This window comes from Cariama cristata, unplaced genomic scaffold, assembly GCF_000690535.1.
Source record: "Cariama cristata isolate BGI_N322 unplaced genomic scaffold, ASM69053v1 scaffold13601, whole genome shotgun sequence".
In the NCBI taxonomy this organism is placed as follows: domain Eukaryota; kingdom Metazoa; phylum Chordata; class Aves; order Cariamiformes; family Cariamidae; genus Cariama; species Cariama cristata.
The window spans coordinates 54,670-76,189 of NW_009598807.1; the positions used below are offsets into that span (position 1 = coordinate 54,670).

The window sequence follows — 21,520 nt, forward strand, 5'->3', positions numbered from 1 at the left end:
TACATGGAATATAATGTAGGTGGTGTCTGCATGAATAGCCTATTTCCTACCAAGAGTACTGACATCACAGCCTGAAAAGACTGTTGTGTGAACGTGTAATTTTTCATGTGCATCGCCAGATAGAAAATTGGTATTCTTTCACATGTTGAGGCCCTTCTTTTAACTGGGAATTGATTAAATTTGTTCTTGGACAGATATCTGAGCTTTCCATTGAATATTCAATGATGCTTCATGGAAAGACTATAGGCTTTTCTGTTATTCAGGCACATGCAACTGCTGCCAATGCTAGAAGCAATGCAGTGTGCAAGTAGGGTGGAATTTTCTTCCCCTCAAAGAGGAGGTATCAGGGCACATTCATTATCTGGGTCACGTGTACAGAAGCACAAGCTCCAGATTCTATTAATGAAATCCTGGCCTGGGTTTTGGTCCTCCTTGGGTTTCATCCATGGTGCAAGAATCTATGCCACTGATTAAAAAGGTCAAAGGGTAGGATGAAAGATTTTTTTAATTCCAGAAAAGCAGTTGTTAAGCAGATACCAAGAATCCAAAATGACAAGAAAGCTATTGATTGGTGCACTAAAATAAATAACAAAACTAAATTAGGAACAGTTTGAAATGTATGTTTTGTTAAGAAAACCATAAAAGAGCAAATACTGTTATCTGAATATCTCAACTGTACCTTTTTATTTTTGGCCCTCAGAATGTCCAATTCTTTTAAAAGGAATGCAGCTTCTGTTTTTCCACCTAAATCTGCAGCATCCTTCCATGAGGATATAAATTCAGGGAGCGTCCTGTTAGCCTTTCTTTCTGCAGTGCTGTGTTTAGAAGGGAAAGAAAAAAAAGAAAGAAAAATAATGCAAAGCCAGTTCCTCCCTCCTGCCCCAAAACAAAATACACAGAAATAAATTAACAAAACTTATTAATCATTGCAAATTTATTAAATAGCCAGTAAAAGGCCTGTCCTTCTATCACTTCTTAAATCTGTAATTCTGAAAAAAGAAATCTGTAATTCTGGAATAGTACATAAATATACTACAGTACTAAGGCATAAAACAGATTAATATAAATTGGCTATGAAGCCTATAAACAGAAAATGTTTAAGGGAAGCAAATATTAAAAACCTGTGCTTAACACGGAGCGACAAACTAATGAAATGTGGGGATCAAACTGATGCACAACTGAAAACAGGAATTCCATACTGTAGAGCACTCACAGAGTTTTAAGATAACTCATTTAGCCACAGACAGGGAAAAATAAGACAAGATTCAAAGGCCACAAAAATTCTGTCTCAAGGTAAGACTTTTATAAAACTCTTTGGCTATCCGTTGATACTCACAGGTAACTCAGATCTCACTTGTAAGATAGGAGCAAATTCAGTAGATTAATGGATCAGAAGGGGGATTAGCAAATATTTTTAACATTCGCCTCCCTTAAGCATTTTCTGTTTATAGGCTTCATAGTCAATGAATCATAAGAAGTAGCCACAGAAAAGCTATACCTTCTGAGCTCCTATTTCTACTGCATACATTACTTGTGTAATTCACATCCCAGAAAGAAAAGGAAAGCTATCTGTTGCTCTGAAGAGTCATTCTCTTAGGTAGACAGTTCAGCCACCCCTTTCTTCACCTGCTTCCATTGGATTTATTTTCTCTATGGTTCTTCAAGAAGGAAATTAAGATCTGTACTCTGCAGGCAAAATATAGTGCAACATAAAGCACATCAAACATAGACAGCAGGGAGATTCACATCAAAAAAGTACTTAGTGTATTACACTATACATGGGGTGGAAGAGTGCTTAAGCTGCTTGTCTTCACTTTCAAGATCCTTCAAAGGCTATTTCATCTTTGCTCTGTCCAGCAAATTTCATTTAGTATTGTTTCGGACTGCAAGTGATAGATGCCTCTGGGTACTATTGCCCAGACATTGCAAACCTCAAGCTTTTTTTGTGCATTTTCCATGTTCAGGAGATTCTTCCCATGAACAAGTTTGAATATACCTCATCATCATCTATCAATCTCTTAAATGTTTTTTTCCTGATGTCTAAAAGAAAACTTGACAAGTCACATTGATGATACACTAAGACCACTATCTACAATGCAAATCAACACTGACTTGTAGTTTCCTGGGTCATTCTGTATCAAGATATTCTCTCATCTTACATTCTAATTGCAATCTATTTGGGGAAGGACAGATTTTGTGCAGTTTATATAGTATCTACCACAATAAGTTCTTGGCCTATAGCTTTAGGATCCTATATGCAATGTATTTGCAGACAAGATGGTTCAACATGCTGACTGCTGTGGGAGGTTAATCTCAGTGTTCAAGACCAGTCTGATTGTCAGTGTGAGTGGCACTGGTGAAGAGTAGGAGCAACAATCTTTGGCTGACTCTGTGCTGAGCTGTACTTAAGCACTCAGGATTATATGTGGCTTTTAGTGCACAATGTATTTCCCAAACAGCATATCTAAGGCTCTAATGCAAAAAAAGGAAACAAGACAGATGGAAAAGTATTATGGACTAGTTTTGGCCCAATGGGTCACCACTAGATCATACTAAAGATAACAAAACCAGGTTGCCAGACAGTTGAAGAATTAGAGGATATTTTTCAAAAGTATGTTATAGGGCTCTGCAGCCTTGATATCACTTTCAAAAGCAACTCTGTCACTCTCAGTTAAGACCTGGGCTTCAGAATGCCTAAGTTGCTCAAAATTGGTAGCATGTTCCCTAGTCAGTTGGGTATACCTTCATATATTATGTCACATATAGCATGAGTGCATATGTTTCTTAAGACTACAGTAGAAGGCCATAGCTCAGTATGGAAATTAATGACAATAAATGACCAAAATGAATGACAGAATAAAGTCTTCAGAGCTTGTATTGCACTTTTCAACCATATTTGCCCCTCTCCAGATTCCTGTCACAGACTGCCTACGAAGTATTACAGCTCCTCATCTTCACTCTTCCAACTTCATCCAGACTTCACTCTGTTTTATTCCTGCTTCCTACTCACTCACCATCCTAATGGTATGCTGTGCTTGTTGTGTAAAGCCACCGACACTACTAGACTTTCAGATCACCTTTTCTAATTCTGTTCAGTACGCATTTTTAAAATCCTCTGGAGAGAGCACAATCATTGAAATACCTGCAGTGTGTCACATAAGCCATTGCCATGATCATACTTTCTATCAGTGGTGAAATGCTGCACTCCACAAGAAAATAAGGGCAGACATGACGAGTCTAACCAAAAAGCTGACTTGCTAATTCTCAGTTGGGGAGTAAACTTCCCTATCTTTATCCGAAAATCCATGTGTATATTGTCCATAATTTGAATCTAGAAAAACTATATATAGGGATAGTTGTTCTTACCTTAATTCTTCAGGACTGGAATTACAATCATTTGGAACTCCTCCTCTTTGACTGGTTATTGGCAAATCTGAAAGTTTCAGCGCTTCATCTTCTGCCTGGATGAAAAATTCTCGGGTTTTTTGAGAATTCTGATGAAACTGAAACTCAATACAAAAGTCTTCCTTTTTCTGTTCCAGGATGCGTGTTTCTAATTGGAAATAGAAGCAAACATATTTTTTCATTTGGAAAAAGATGTAGAAACTTGAGATTTTTCATTCAAAAATGGCTTGCTACATTCTTATTTGTAGCAGAAAGGAGAAAGTACTCTAGTTTCAGATTCATAGCTTCCTCATCCCACTAAAAAATGAGAGCTGTGTTACCTAGAACATGGATGTAGGAGTTACAACTAACTTAGTGGATTTTTCTCCTGGAAACCTGAGAAATTCATCACCATTTCCTAATCCCTCTTCCCCTTAAATGACTACTTAAAATAATGCTGACCCTAGGAAATTGTCTACCCACCTTTTGTAAAAATCAGCTCTACCCTAGTGATACATGATGAATTTCTGCTTTAGATAGGGAAATTTGCAGGTTGAACTAGACTCTTACTTATATTGAGGTCTTTTTCAAATCCATTTTGGCTACAAAAGGAGTATCAGCAAGCTGTAATTAGCAACAACAAATTTAAGGCCCCAGTATTCACTCCTGGAGAGTGTAAGGTACAGGCTCATACAACTAAAGAACTTGAAGAATGCAAAGTACAAATTGTGACAAAGGGAAAAATTATCTGACTAAAATGTTGAGTGTGATAGTTAGTTCTCTTAAGCATGGCTACTAGATATTTTTAGGACATATTTCTGATATCAAGGTATTTAAATGAAAAACATACCAACATACCATGAATGTTCTTTCACAAAGAACAAGTAAGTTTTAATTACAGAACTATATTAGAAAATGAGGAGAAAGAAGCCTAAAAAAGCTGCAAATGGAAAAAAGTACATATATTCATTCTTTCGTTTAGATTAGCAGAGAACAAACACTGGACCTTTCGCTCATTTAATAAAGTCAGTGTTTCCAAACATTTTGGATAAATTATACAGCATACATTCTTTGATCCAACTTATTACTAACTCCTCAAAAATAATAAGCAACTGTCTATACAGTTGCAATCATCTACAAATAGCCTGAAAATACATATCAATCACTACCAAAGTGTCATGCTGCATGTAAGACACAAAAGCACAGATTCCAAGTCAAAAATGCCAAAGACTGTCTCTAAAATCTGTTGCAACAGATTGCTCTTTCCTTGAAGAAGGAAAAACACAGTCAATAGCACAGGAAACATCCTGAGGGCACAGAGAGATGACTTGTGCATTGGCTGGACTCAATGTAACAAGTTCCCATACAAAGTTATGTGTTACTACCTTGAGAAAAAAGTTATTGTACCTGTTATTCCTGTATTCTCTTTATCTGCTTCAGCACAAATCTATTTGAATCCCCTCTCACCATTCCTCTACCACCGATTTTTGTACTAGAGGAACAACAGTCAACAGCATATCAGAATCTTCTGTTTCTGAGCAGTAATAAACATGTGGGGACCATAACTTGATAAAACATTCATTAACAAGCATAACCTAACACTACTTTCAGTACCGTGATTGAAATGGGCTCCTCAGATCATCCACAGCTAATGCAGAAAATGAACACAGCCCACAGCCACCTGGATTCTTGGAGCAAATATATGCTGCTGTTCACTGGCTCAAAATCCTGCAGGTTTTTCAACCTCTTGCTCCTCCTTACAGTAAGTAACAAAGATTTGTAAAGAAATGGGCGTTAAAACATTCACCATGTATACCCTAAGAACCTGTCCCAACTTGGGAGTGCCAACACATAAGAGCAAATTTCGGAATCCTCTCCGGATAGCACTATCTGAAAACTAACCTAGTCTGCACTTCAATACTTGCAAAGCTTTTTATAGCGAGACACACACTTGGTTGAGATGTGTTTCCCATTTGATTTATATTACAAAGAACTGCCTATCGGACATCATCCTGTCCACTTCTCCCATTTCAGATCCAGTGATCTGTACATATGTAGTTACAAATTATGCTCTCATACACTGAAGGGGAAGTGCAACGCCTCACTTGCTGTAACAACTTTTCCTCCCCTTCTTCTCTAGGGCATCAATGTTTTCTATAAGCCATACACATTTGAAGTGCCTCAGGTGAAGTGTGTTGCATTCTGTGGAAGAATTCAAGCACAACATATCTGTTGCAATAACCAGTGACTGTATTGCCATGAACCTTTGTTCCTTGTTTAGCATTACTGCACTCTCCCTTGGCCCACACTATAAGAAGGTTGGAGAAGAAAAACCTTCTCACTCCAGAATGCTAAGATTAGCTGCCACAGTTACACTGGGACAAATCAAAAGAGGGATTCTATCCCTTTAGTATGAGAGTAATCAACTGAGTAAGATTTTCTTATTTTCACAGTGCCTGTTTTTCAGATTTGCTGCTTTTAGTGCCAGGACTTTAAAAAGAGTTCACAGAGTTGTTGCAGTTGGAAGGGACCACTGGAGATCATCTAGTCCAGCCTTGCTTGCTCAAGCAGGGTCACCTACAGCAGGTTGCCCAGGACTATGTCCAGATGGCTTTTGAATAGCTCCACAAGCAGGTACCCAACAACATCTCTAGGCAGCCTGTGCCACTACTATCATCCTCATAGTAAAAATTGTTTCCTTGTATTCAGATAGAATTTCATGTGTTTTAATTTGTGCTCATTGACCCTTGTCCTGTCAATGGGTACTACTCAAAAGTCTGGCTGCTTCTTCTTCATTCCATTCTATCGGGTATTATTCATGTTGGTAAGATCCACTCCCCCAAGCCTTCCCTTCTTGAGGCTCAGTCTCAGCTCTCGGCCTCTCCTCATATGTAAGATTCTCCAGTCCCTTTGTGGCTTTTTGCTGGACTTGCTCCAGTAAGTTCATCTCCTTCTTGTACTAGGGAGCTCAGAGGTGGACTTGACACTCTAGATGTGACCTCATCAATGCTGAGCAAAGAGGACAGATCACCTCCTTCGATCTGCTGGCAATGTTCTTCCTAATGTAGTTTGGGATGCTGCTGGCCATCCTTGCCATGAGGGCGCATTGCTGGCTTATGCTCATCTTGCAGTCTCCCAGGATCCTGATCCCTTTCTGTAGAGCTGCTTTCTAGTCAGCTGGCGCTCAGCATGTACATTATTCCTGACCAGGTGCAGGGCTTCACATTTCCCCTTGCAGAACTTCATGAGGCTCCCCTCTGCCCAATTCTCCAGCCTGTTGAGGTCCCTCAATGGCAGCATAACCCTCTGGTGTATCAACTACTCCGCACAGTTTTGTATCATCCACAAACTTGCTGAGGGTATACTCTGCTCCATCATCTAGATCATTAATGAAGACATTGAACAGGATTGGATTCATTTTTGACTCTGGGAGTATATCACTAGTGACTTGCCTCCTACTGAACTCTGTGCAACCAATCACCACCATCTGTGCGCAGGCATTCAGCCAGTTTTCAATTGACCACACTGTTTACTTTAACCCATACTTTGCTTCTCTATTAGGATGTTATGGGACAGAGAGTCCACAGCCTTACCAAAGTCAAGGAAAACAAGATCCTGCTTGATCCATGCTTTATTTCCTGCTTGTCAGGACAGACCATTTTTGAGCTTGGTCAAGGTGATCCTTCTTCTCTCCAGTACTGTATCCTATGGGATTCTTCCAAGCAGATCTCCGAGAAGGCCAAAATCTATTCTCCTGAAGTCCACAGCTGAGGTCCTGCTTTTTGTCTTCCTTCTTCCTCTCAGGATCCTGAACTCCACCACATCATGGTAACTGCAGCCAAAGCTGCCCCCAAACTTTGACATCCACAACCAGTTCTTTGTTTGTTTGAGGTCAAGCAGAGCACCTCTCTTTGTTGGCATCTCAATCATTTGTGTCAGGAAGTTGACATCAGTCGACTCCAGAAACCTCCTAGAGCACTCGTGCCATGCTGTTGTCCTTCCAGCAGATTATCACCATTGTTGTGGTCCCCCACGAAGAACCAGGACCTGTGAATATGATGCTTCTTCCAGTTGTCTGAAGGAGGCCTCATCTACTTCACCCAGCCCTCCTCCATGCCCTTCCCTCTTACTGGCAGGATCAAGGGTAACACCACCTGGGTCCCCACACCCTTGAACACCCTCAGAGTCATGCAGTCACACATAATACTTCCCAGGTCACCCAATAATAGTATTACTGGTGCCTAAATGGAAGAGCAGCAGGGGGTAACAGAGGGTCAGATGAGCCTCAGCAGCCTCTCTATAATATTCTGAATACAAGCTCCCAAAAAGCAGCGGAGTTCTCTAGATGATAGGTCAAGTTAGCAGAAAGGTGGTTTTTTGTGGGTTTTGTTTTTGGTTTTGTTTTTTTAACAGAATTTTTAAAAAAACCAAACCAAAACAAAACAGAATGAAGTAAATATATCTGTATTATGAGGTAAATATCTGCATTAGCAGCTGAACTTCAGGCTAAGTCCTTAGGTCATGTCAAGGTATGGATTTTTACACCTTCAACCCAAGTTACAGCAGCTGGAAAAAAAAGAATTTAGAATGGGACTAGACCCGTGTTGGCATTTATTAATGCTAATGCTGCTTCTTTAAGCAACTTACATTTGCAGCACACCTTTTCATCCAGATTCAATTCCCTGAAGCACATGGGTAAGACTAAGCAGCATCACAGCAAACCTGTAAGTTGCATTCCCGGAAATGTTAGGTGAAACACAGCTTTTTTCCCTACTGGCTTTGTAAGAGGGAGGATGATGGTAGCCTCCTCCACTCAGAATTGGAAACACTCTATCTAAGGGCATTAAGGTTAGAGGTTTTTACTTGTTTAAGAAAGTTGTAATGCACTTTTTTGGCCAACATGCTAAATCTGTCAGCAGGATGCTTTGGGAAAGACATTCTGAACACTGTCAGATCAATGGGCATAGCGATTATTTTATTTTTAAAACCACGTGATTCTCCATACAGCCCATGACCCCCACCACAAGTAATTTAGCCCTTGGTACATGGTAGCTTGCCTTGCTGTTAAACTAAGTGGCAATATTAATCAATGCACTTCACTGCTTTTCCTCATTCCTTCTGCAAATTGTATTGTGCACTAATTACCAATGCTGCAGAGACACACTGGGGAGTAAGTAGCATTTGCAATAATCAGGCTGCACAAGGAACATCAGAGAAAGGGTAAAACAGCCTTACAAGCTTTGGAAAAAATGCTGTAGTTTTCATTAAGTGGTATAAGCACCATTGATTCTGGTTCTTGAGTATACTAAACAACTTATTTTCCATATAAAATAGAAGAAGTTCAGTAGCCCAGATTAGTATTTCACTATAGGGAGAAGCTGAACAGCTGATCTTCTGTATGCATTTATCTTGAATGAATAGCTTGTTCACATTGAGGGAAAGAAAAGCAAATGTTAGGAAGAAGGACTATAAAGACACTAGAATTAAAGCTGGGAATTGATTGTGAGGGACGCAAGGGGAAAATAATGCTGTCATGGCTTGAAATAGTAAAGGCAGAACAGACTTAAATGTTGTTAAGCTGGGAGTGGTTAAAAAGTCAAGTAAAAACATTGAACCTAACATATCTTGCAGGCAGTCACTATTTCTCACACCTTTTTCTTAGATCAGGGGAAGCACAGCATTAGAGAATCCTGTACTGACACTGAAAATATGGAAAGAAGTGTTAAAGATTTAACTGCACAGAAGGTGCAGATTCACCTGGAAGGCTAAGAAGGCAGTAGCTTCCCTTGTTACACCACTCGGCATATTCAGCAGTCCCATCATCCAGCAGAAGCTGGGTGGGCACCTCCTTCCCCCTGTTTGTAGCCTTTCAGCACCTCACTAGCCAAATTGTGCTAGTCAGCTCAGAGGTTTGCAGGGGATCTCCCTGGAGTAACAATAAAGGAAAACAAATGAAAACCAATGGAACAGGCACGAAGTACTGCAAAATACACAGTTGGCTACAGATCTGCCTGCAGATGAGTATGGGGACATTGGAAGCCCTTGGTGCTCCAAAGCAGCTTCAAGTGTAATAGTACTTACCACTTGCTACCTATACCTTCCTAGTATTCGTTTTAAGCTGGTCTGTAGAACAGACAAAGCATGTTCTCATCTGTCTGCAAAACACTGCATGAATGAAACCCTAGAGGAATGGCAGTAAGAGGCAGAATAGCAAAACCAGGAAGGAAGAGAATGAGCCATATACTCTGGGAGCACGAGCAAAGCTAACTGCAAACGTTTCCTATGTAACACTGACAGATTAAAAACATTTGAAAAAAATGCAGAACAAAACACTGTGCCACATTTGAGGAACTAACTCCAATCTTGATTACTAAAAGGCCTCAAAATTCAGTGATTGACAAACTCTAATTTACTGTTAATCATGTGTTTTTTCTTCTCAGTCTAAACACCACCACAGTTTCAATTTCTATGGGTTTGTACAATACGAAAAACTTCAAATTTCAAACATCAAGAGGGAATATTCACTATCCAACAAAACTATGAAAGCAAAGAGCTACCCTGCCCTATTCCAAACTAACCTATTCCCACTGGAATAAAAGGACACACTTACTACAGTTTAAAAATACTTGCTCTTGCCCCTACCTGCAAACCACGCATCTACCTCAACTTGCTGCAATAACTGTCAAGTGCATAAGAGCATTACTTGAGAACTTCACCTTCTTTTTATTTTCACTAGACTAATGGTTATTCTTTATTATTAACTTTCAAATTATCTAGATTTTTGTATGTTAATAATATTACAAACATTTCTGAAAAGGTAAGTTTTGAGCACATGTGTATGACAATGCACACACACCTGCAAGTGTGCTAACAAGCTGTTAGGACAAGGCAGTTGCTGCATTAATAAAAAGAAAGTTAATAGCTTTATGTGAAAAATGGATTACAGAATTGTCTTAAGTTCATAACAGGTAATGCCACTGGACTTGAATTCTTAGATAATAAATAGAAATTAAATATTTAAGTATAACAAAAAACTTGAACCTGATAGGCACTAACTTTTCAAACTATGCAAACAAAATTAGCACTATGGCTGAATATTCCTTCCTAAGTTGAAAATGATGAATCAGCCTTTTTGTCAAAGACAAACATTCATTCACTTGGCTAGAACTTCTGCCAAACAGAATGAGTGTCAAAGACTCCGATTGATCAACAGTTGACCCCTTACTGAACGATTAAAAAACATAAATCCTGAAAATGAGTGGGAAACCAAAATTAAAGGATTTTATAGGCATAAATATGCAAAGAAAGAAAATGAGGCTGGTGGAAGATCCTATTGCTTGGCATAAGTGGAAAGGAAATTAGTTGGTTTAGGTTTTATGCATTTTCAGAATGCCTGTTATTTCCTTTTTCATTCATATTTGATTTGACACAGATGCAGTATACATGATTTACATGCATATCTCAAAGGGTGTTCAGTAGTTTTGACTTTTTTCTCACTATTTTATATCTTTCCCACACTCTGCAAAGAAGTTTTCAGAGTTAACCCCAATAAAAGATGCTCTACCTAATTTTCAAGAAGAAAGTAATTCCTGTTTCTGGAAAACAATTACAAAAGCTCAGTACAAAAAGTACAAGGTCAATATACATTTCTCCCAAAACAAACAAACAAGAAAAAGCGCAGGTTTACTCATCTTTGGACTTACTACAGATTTACTTACATTAGCAATTATTTAGTGCCCTTCAGTGCAGTGTAGTATATTGAGAACCAATAACCTGCAACTAACAGCAAATGGTTGTCCCTTCATGACACACTTTTTCCAACGGTTAAAGAAAACTAGGCAAACTTTAAGATGATTATTCAGTAGGACTCTAAAATCTCACTAAATCACTTCTGTAGCATGGCAGAAGGGCAGTCACAGGAATCTGATAACAAGTGAAGACTGAGCTCAGAGTAGTTTTAATATAAAGCTAATTCCTTCTATTTCTCAGTGCTGTACCCAGCCAAAATGCCACATACAACCAGTCAAGCTCTTGGGAGTAACAAAGAGGAAATGACCATGCAGATGCATTGTATGCTCAGTGCCCCAACGACACACAACTGTGGGCCCTGCTGAGAGCACCATGGGTCATCTCAGAATAATGAGGACTATCAACTTACTTTTAAGCAAGTCTTACTCAGAAAGGTCCTGGATTTTACACTGAGATAGGATAGCTGCTCGTATTTTAAGAAACAAATGACAGAGGGTCACTGAAATAAGCCTTGAAAACCTTTTCTGGAAACTCACAGATATTTTATAAGGGATGCATAAGCACTGCGATAGTAATTTTAAAGCCATCAGGATTGAGGCACACAGTAATGAAGTAACGATCCAGGTCATTGGGCATCCCATGGCAGAAGTAAACCTGCAAAGGTCCAAGGCGCTGTATCCATGCTGTATCTTGGAGCCTGTGCTACCTCACTGGTGGCCCTTCCTGCTCCTATCTCCTCCTCAGAGACCTCAAGTTCTTCTCTCTTCTGTCAGAGAGGCTTTAGCAACTCATTTCAATTGAACTTCAAGAAGAAAAAAATATCATTTTTACTTACGAATTATAAAGTAACATTTACAGAATCAAAAAATTAAGAGAAATTTCAAATAACTATTGATTATGTTATTAATGCAGTGTACATTACATACAAACTTCCTGTAATTTCAATAGTAGGCAGAAGAAATGAAAAAAAAATTTTTTTACATTGACTATTGTTCTAGTACAGAGAACTTCCAAGCAATTAAAACTGTTTTAGAAGTCAGTCAGGTTAACCGAACAATACAATTCAAATGCTCAATCTCTGGCTACAGCTAAGCATTTAAGTTGCCTGAAATCATGATCAAAGAGAACAACGTATTCTTATTAGAACATTATTGAGAAAGTTCTCTGCAAATGAAGTAAGAATAACAGAAGTTCTATTTTGCATTAACGTCTTAGTCTGCGCTATATCCCATGACACATACACACACACACAAAAAGAGGCTTGAAAATATTTTATCTGCTAAAATACAGACAAAACTCAAAAGTTTAATGGTTCATTTTTTTATTCCTTAAAGGAATTTAAAGAGAACAGTGAATTCATTCTGTGTTAGCAATTTAGGTGAGGGGACATCTGTGTTACTTTGAATGCTTCTTTATTCACCTGTACTTGTGTGGAACCCTGGCAATACCCTTCATAAAGAAATATATTTAGAAGGAGATTAAGAACAGTTGGAGTTATTCTGGCAAAGGCAATTTTTATCAATTCTCCAAGGATTCTGATTATTTTAGTAATGATGTTTCCCTCGCCTGTCTCTCTCACTAAGTCTTTTGCCTTCCTATCTTGCATCTAAACAGCGATTGTGTACAAACTAGTGAATATTTAAAATAGAAAAATGCTTTTAAGGCTTTAAAATACATGACAAATCAATATTTTGGTATCACTGCAGTTAATCATGATGCATTTATTAATGTGTAAATATCAGACATTTCCTTTGGCATTCCACTCTCCGTTTGCAATTCATTAACATACCATTATTTTAAAATAGTAGTCTCTGAGAAGACACCAGATTTTCATTGGATTGGTCTCACACTTGAAAAAGCATTTTTATATTCCAAATGCATCAAAACAGCAGAATCTCTAGGCAGATACTAAGCGGGATTCACTGAAACACAATGTTAGTTCTAATGGATGGATGATTGTGTTTGGTCTTTTGAAACTTTGAAGTATAGGTAAGTCTTGATCACACAAATTAATAAATCCTAAAGCTGGAGTTAACAATAACCATTACATCCAAATTCTGCAGCTTAGCCCAGCCAATTTTTCAAAAGGTCAGGTTGTGAACTGGAGAAGATCAGGGAGGTCCACCGCATAGCTTTGTTGCCAGGCATCTCTCGTCTGGATTGTTGCAGGCATTTATTAGTATTCGTCAGCAGACTCAACAAAGCAAACAAGAAATTCAAGCACGAATAATAAAATGAAATGCTGCTATATAACCCTTTGTCATTCAGCAAATATGGGACTTTTTAGCTACATTGTTCCTAAACCTGGGTTACTACTTTAATTTTTCTCCACAGTGCTGACTGAATGAGTATGCATGTGTGTTAAATGCAGAGCTCCCTTAACAACTGCAGGACTGCCATTTAATCTGTTGGTAGATGGACCATTTCCTGTGGGAACTCTAGCTATGATTTCCAGATCCACCAAATAAATCTCAGATTAAGATTCCAAATGAAACCTGCCTTTGGCAGATAAAAAATGTCAGGATGGATATAAACAGTAAAATTATAAATTATCTAGGTGTTGCACGATGACTTGATGTGCGTTTTTTGTTTACACTTTTCCTGATATCACAACTATACAAGGCATTCATCAAATGTCACACTTTCATAATATTGGAGGCATCATTAAAACTGTTTGGCTAAGGACCTTGAAGTGTTTAAGCAGTAGCTCAAAAGTATATTTGTGCAAAGTAGAAGAATAAATTTACATATCAGCAGCAGCTCATAAGGGATGGGTAAATATTCTGTTTATCTCTCATTGTAATTCAGGTTAGTTTAAATACAGGGTTTCAGGATATCATTACAGCCTATATGGAGTTATTACATAATTTCCAAACATAGTGTCTGCTAGAGTTTTACTAAGCATGCTGTGCTTATGTTTTCTAAACCAGCTGAAAACAAAGTAAACCTTCCCACTCCATTTTTCTTTTGCTGTTTTCATACCAGACAATTGCTTTTCACATATAACCCCTTCCATTATCTAAATCTTAATGATCCAGAACTCCCTTTTATCTAGGCAGGGTCATGTTTCCTGATGCCCATTAATTATAGTGAAAATTCTCTTATCCAAACCTACTCAACCTCCCCTACCACAACCAACCAACTAGGGCTTTGCTGAGTTAGAGTTCTAAACAAAATCCCAGAAAACTACAGCTTTAGAAGTGAAGAAAAATATTGTAATTTTAAGTGTCCCACATAAAAGAAAGGTCACTCCACACAAAGTGCCAGTAAGACACCTTGCCCACGCACCCTTTACTCGGAGTAAATGATCTACTAAAGATACAGGTGAAGTCAGATAAGAGTATCCAATGCATTCCCTGTAGAACCTTTTTTTAATATTTTTTTTTGTTATGTCTTTGCTCTGAACTTAAGCTTTGATCTAGTTGTTATTAAAACAGAAGCAATGAAGGTTTCTAAAGAAGAAAATAACTAAATTCCTCTTGCACTTGTGCTAGGTCTTCTAAAGCTCCTTCTGAAGCACTACGTGAAAATTACTGTGGTAATAAGTACTGCTCTCCATGAAGCACATTTCAAGACATTCTGAACAAGACACTCATACTTTGAACACTTAAGCAATTATCAGTGCAATACTTCAAGGTGTGCATTCTCCCCATCTTTAGCGCTTGCAGTACTCAGCGCAGATAAGCCACTACACATTTTCAGTGTACTATAAAGGGTCTAACAAAACAATATTCACAACACTCCCAACAAGTCAGGCAGGTACTGGATACTTAATTGTGCTTCTGATGAAGAACCTTTCTGCATGCAGCCTGGCCAGAAATGCATTGTATTTAATCACTGAAAATGTACAAGGAAATAAATGGGGTGGAAAAAGGAGAGGTGAGAATTTACATGCATGAAAGGATGATTATATTTACAGGAAGGAACAGACAGTATTCAATGATTTTTCAGTTATCATTAGCTCCTTATTATCTTCTAAGTCATGGCACACTATTCCCTCTTCTTCTATGCAAGATCTTCCATACTTAGTGTTGCTCAACAGTTACTGGCCACTCTTCCTATGTTTGACTCGCGCAAGATCATCCTCTCAACCTCTCTTCTGCTTCCTATATTGCACAGAGAAACCTGCACCTACCCTTGCCACTTTGCAAGGGGATCTCTGACAGCCCGCACACAGCGAATTTGATGCTGAAAGTACAGCACACGTGGAAGACACTCAAAAATTGAGCCACGTGCGAGAAGAGGACTCTGCCTCTCTACATACCATGTAGATTCTTCTGCATACACAACCATGCAATATCCAGGTCTTCTTTCTTTCCCGGTAAACAGCACTCCTTATTGCTAAGAGAGAGAAGGAGAGGAAGAAGAGGCTTACAGTACCTCTCATTGAGGCATGTAAAAGAACAACCAACCTTCAATAAGACAAGTATAGTTTATTCTGCCTCTACTACAGCCTTGGAAGGAGGGCTTTAGATTTACAGTGTTTACAGCTATAATGGGTGTATTCTGCAGAAAGGGGAAGCAGAACCTTCACAATTAGTTGCTTTTTGACCCAACTAGAGTGTCAGATGAAAAATCTTTACAACATATTATTCTAAAAGCTTTCTTGACACACACACAAAGATGAAGGAGTATGTGTAACATCACACAATAGTAATTCCAGACAAAAAGTCACTGTAATTACTATTACAAAATCAAACTCACAAAAAAGTACATTAAAATCATTACACAACTAGAAAAACTTACTACTTCTTTTTAGATAGTCTACAAATACATGGTAAGGAACAGGAGTTTCATTTCCAGGAAGTTAGCAAAAAAAGATGATTCATTTTACTTAACCTATGCATATGACTATACATTGTCTCAATTACCATGAATGCAAAAGGAATGACTGGCAGTTAATGGAATTTATAGATGGGAGTAAATAAATGCAAAAATATTTCTAGAGCGGTTTTATTTCCTGAATATTATTCATTGCATAGAAAAGGAACTAAAAAAATATTTTTGTAAGTGATACACTGGCATATACATGTGATGACCATGACAATACAAGGAAAGCTATGACCAGATTCTTGACAGTAAGCACCACACACTTATGCAAGACCAATGCATGCACAAACACACAATGCAACTGAGACAATTGTCTATGCGTAAGCTTATCACATGCACACGTGTCTGAGCAGCTATATATACATAACTTGTTCATTACGTTTGCATATCTGTTTTCCTCTTCTCTTTTTCCTAAAGGGAGCAAGACTGGAAAACAACAGCTCACCACCAGATAAAACGCTTCCTTTTCAAATTTCCCAAAACCTACACAAGTTGATTCTGCAGTTCAGTTCCAATCTACATCTCTTTAAAGCTAGAGTCTTCTCTAAGCTACAGTTTCCAGACATGCAATTTTAAAGTATTTTTACAAGCTGCACAAATATTCTTTTGAAGGACAAGAAGTTACAGTGAAAGTGTCTATATGGATCATAACAAGAGTTGGCATCAAATTCCTGCAGGTGAAATTGGTTCATTGACTTACATTTCAATATAACCTTTAAGTAGTGCTTTAGAAATATATATCTATTTTTATGCTTGAAAAATATAATAGCCATCTTTTAAGGAAGCAAGCCACTTTGATATTAAAAATAATCAACCTATTACTTTGTTTTAGGAATTTCCAAATACTAATTATACAATGCTTTTCATTTTGGAGTCAGTAAAATAATAATTTTGTTGTCAAAAAAGACCAAACGGTACTTGATATTCTAAGACTTCACCTAATTTCTGCCCTAGCCTTAAAAATCAGCTATGCTTAGAAATATGACACAGGCAAAAACATTACAATATTGAAAAACTATATAATACAGAACAAGTATAGCTGCACCCATTCAAATACAGTACATGATATGAGTCAAATGAGACACAAATTTAACTCCAGTATTTGCACGCTCACCACCTTCTTATCCTGCTAACTCTTTTGGAAAATTGACATATTGAGTCCTGAATGTATATGTAAGTATGAAAAGCACGCAACGTCAAGTTCCCTCCTCTTGTGTTTTCACAGGATTAATGTTCATGCAGCTTTTTTCATGCATGTAAACCCTGCTAAAGTAACAACTCTACCCAGGTGCAACAAGCTTCCCCCTCACTGCCACTGCAATGCAAAGATATGCACTCATTTGCCAATACAAGTTTATTTTCTATAATGGACTACCATCCTAGGCTTTCTAGCTTGGACCCTGAATATTTTTCATTTGGAAATTACACAGTCTTCACTGGCCTGCTGCCAATGCTCCTGATATATTCTCTCAAGTGTTCTTAGAGAGCAATGAAAAAAAGTCACTATCCTCCTATTAAAAACTGGGTGCTGTGGAGATAAACAGTACATTTAAATTAGACACAAACTGAAAATAATAAACCTTGCACATAGGCTGTTCTTTAACTCTTCCTAATATACTAGAACAGAGATAGACAGATGCCTTCAATCCACACAGGCATATTATATTCCAAACAACACGGAAAGTTAAAAAGAATATCTCAACTATTAAACACTTCAGATATACTCTTCTTAAACACTATCTTTCTTTCAAGTATTTTTTTTATAACATCTATTAACAGGTTACATATTATCCCACATAACTGCCATAAACCTACCAATTCTCTGTACCTAATATTTTTGCTGTTTTTTTAAAATTCTCATTGCTTGACTGAATTTTCATCGTCAGATGAATTTAATCTCAGATGCACTTTACCATCCTTATTTTTTGACAAAGAATTTTAATTTCCAACATTTCAGTATGTTAATAAAAAAAATAATTTGAATAACTCATTATAGAGTTATTCCAAAACCAGCTTTTAAAATTTCCAAGTTACAAGCAAGGAACAACTACATACAGTACAGTATCAGCCACAAAAAGGAAAGATACCACAGATAACAAAGTAAGCAAAACACAAAATGGTACACACTTCAACATAGACATGCAAACAGAAGATTAAAAGTTGCTTTGATTTCAATAAGAAAATGATTTTAATTTCAATGAGAAAATGTACCAGAAAGTCTACCAAGGGTAGATATTGAACATTATGTTGCCGTAATTTATCTATTATCTTTATGATAATAAAATGTGTTTTAATCATTAATACCCAAATAAAATTCTAAGCAAAAAATAATTCCTCATCCAAACCAGTATGATGACATGAGATTTATCCATAATCCCTTTCTTAACTTCCCTAGGAGTAAAAGCATAAAGAATTATGTGACTTGAGCTAAAAAAAAAGTATCAATTTAACTTTTATCTATAAAAGAACTTCTATCGGATACACAAATACGTAAATGTTACCTTGGAAGAAATAGTTTTCTAAATCACACAAAGTATTAACTTAATGCATCAGAAAAATAATACACATGAAATTCAGTAACTACCCAGTTTTTAAAGTATCTGTGAGCAGCGGCAGAACATCGTTTCTTGCAATTACACAGAAAATATTTCACAGAGAATCAGTTTACGGTATTCACTTGCCTACTTTGGAGAAGTTAACCTTTTGAACCATTCTTAGGGTATGCTGACCCCTAAAGGTCTAAAAATACTAATTCTGATTAAGCCATTACACATTTAAAGTATAAATTGTATTCTGACAGTTCTCCACTAAGTTACTCCACCATGACTATTTTTGTTTTGAGAGTATATGATTCAAAACCATTTTTAACTTCACTTAGTAATAGCTCAAAATTCCATTAATTAGAAGAGGTCTGCAAGTAGTTTGTTTTACACAGTAATATAGATAGAAATTCCTTTACATATGTAAGAAATGCACCATCTCCAAGATGAAGTATTTCTGCTTTCTTCTAAACAACAGACTCTTCACAAGAAACTTGACATTTATTATCTTTTGAGAAAGAACACATACTATAAAATTCAAAAAAAGGAAATACACAAGATGCTATCAGGCTCTGACATAGGAAACATCTTTAATGTTGACACACCTATTCCACTGTTTTAATTTTTTTTTTAACCTACACATAGCCACTTACTGGAAAAAATCCACCCTTTTATGATGTACTGAAGGTCTCTTTCCTGTGTCTTTCCCTTTCTTCAATCCACACATTATTACCTAGTCACAAGCCACTTTCTGACAGTTCTCTTCCATAAAGGCAGTCAGTGACATAATGTGCTCTCAAAGTCAGTGCTGCTTTTTTTTTTTTTTTTAACTTTCTTTTTCTTAAGTTTCTGCCACAAAACATAGAAGAATGTATCTGAGAGCAAAATTTTGGTCATCTAAATACAAAAAGATCCTTCCATCCTGATGGAGATGAAACCATCATGAACCATGGACCATGGAAGTTCCAAGTTAACCAAGGCCCCCTTTATCTCCAAGCCTACCTTACTGTCTATATTCAGTTGAGGTAATAATGAGAAACTTGTTAATATTAGTAGATGGCTTAATCATACTCTAGCCAGGTACGAATAGCCAAGAAAGTTACTTTAAAACAGACTTCAGATTTGCTGTTAAACTATTAAGAAAAAAAAGGTTGGAAAGCGCAATGTACAGACTAAGAATTTAAATAAGACTTCTCAAAGTTATACAAAAACATTTTCAGTAACTCAGAAAATAAAAATAAAGCTGATGATTTACATTCCTGTAGCTGTTCCCCTGTTACCCCAAACTACTTTTAAGAGGCATTGTGTGGGTTTTTTTTGTTTAGTTTTTTTTTTTTAATTTTCTTCCAAAGTCAGTCATATATCGGCAAGAACAAATACATTCCAGTCACTGCCTAGCACTAGTACAACACCTGAGGTTCCTTATTAATATCTTAAAAGTTCTTACCTTTTGACCAGTCCTCCATTTGTTCTTCTGAACTTGTTTGATCTGGCACTGAGTCCAGTTTTTGCTTGAAGATTTCAGAGCTAAAATAAAGCAAACTCTAGATAAATAAACTTGAAATAATATATTATAACACAGCTATACTTTGCCTTCATTTGACAGAAAATTTACAAGACAAATGATTTAAAAATATTTATAACAGGACAATAAAGTCTGTGTACTTTAACAGTCAGTGCTAAATTCTATTTCTCAGTAAAATATTTTTTCTTCACAGATCTGATTTTTATAATGGTTTGGTTTAGCTTTCTGTTGCATCTAATCCCTTTGTTGAAAAACTTATTAGTCTGTCTTCTTGTTCTAGAGTCTGGTCTTGGAAGTACATGCTACTGGGCACAGCCCAAATGACACTGAGTGGTCCCGCTAGAGGCAATAAGACTGCTCACTTTGGTAATTATTACAGATGGTGGTATGCGCTTCACTTTACAGCATTCTTTCTCCTGCCTTAATTTCCTGGATAAAATACAGGTAAAGTGACCCACAACCACTCCAACTCTAAATTTCCAGATTTTTCTAAATAGTTAAATAATCCATCCTAATATTTGCATACATATTGCTTCAGACTATGCAGTTAATTACATAGTTGCAGTATTTCATATAATCAAAAATCTTCAAGAAACAACCCTCAATACTCAAAAATAAGACCTACAGTAAAATGTTATGCTTACCGAGTAATGTTTTGAGTGCTAAAATATGTGTTCTCTTATTCATTAAAAATTCAACTATATTCTGTATCTCAAGAAAATCTAAATAAATTTGTAATCTTGCTAATATAGTCAGCTTACCTCAAATTTTATTGCTTACTCAAGCACCTCTTTTAAAATGTATTATACACAAGACAATTTTTCATCTGTAACTACGTAGTTGTGCTTATTTTGTATGTTTTCCCTGCTATATTTTTTCAACATTTATTAAAAAAGACACACGTGCCTTGAGGAGGCAGTGGTTGGATCACAAAAATACCCAGAGAGTTGTCATTGCCCTGATAAATGTCAGAGTTTAAAAAAACCCCACAAATAAAGTACACATTTTAAAATTCAAGCATATTATACCAAGACATACGTTCTAACTAATAAAGCAGCAGAAGAAATTCTTTTCCTACACAACACCAAAAAGGGCAGGTGTTTTCATTTTTATCTTCGAGATTGTAAAAAAAGTACAATAATTGTGCAAACATTTAAGATTCAACACTAACACTTACATTAAGTATTCAAGAAATACATATTTAGCTCATATTTGTTGTTAACTATAAATGTGCATGGTAAAAAAGAAGTGTATAATTTGATGTGCTTAGGTCTTAACAGAAAATAACAACTTCACTTTATATCACAGAACACTGAGTTCCTCACAAGAATCCCTCAAATGAAGCTGTATGCTTCTTTTTCAATTCTGTCTAACTGTGTTGATTTGGAGTTGGCAATCTTTTCCTAAGTTCCTAATTTACTTTTGGATTAGCTGAAAATATAGAAGGTTATTAATATCAAGAAATAGGTTTCTGTCAATGAAGCCATTTCCC

General features: G+C 36.9%; 1 protein-coding gene across 1 annotated transcript in view; it reads right to left on the bottom strand.

Annotated features, from left to right (window-relative positions):
• MIPOL1 (mirror-image polydactyly 1) overlaps positions 1-21,520 on the bottom strand; it is a gene marked incomplete at its 3' end in the record, with an annotated part of 83,334 nt that overhangs the window by 41,336 nt on the left and 20,478 nt on the right. The window contains exons 3-6 of the mRNA XM_009709444.1: positions 21,325-21,340; positions 19,951-20,030; positions 3,367-3,553; positions 680-815 (exon numbers count right to left, since the gene is read on the bottom strand). Coding sequence (XP_009707746.1) covers positions 680-815; positions 3,367-3,553; positions 19,951-20,030; positions 21,325-21,340 — 419 coding nt within the window. The remainder of the gene's footprint in view (positions 1-679; positions 816-3,366; positions 3,554-19,950; positions 20,031-21,324; positions 21,341-21,520) is intronic.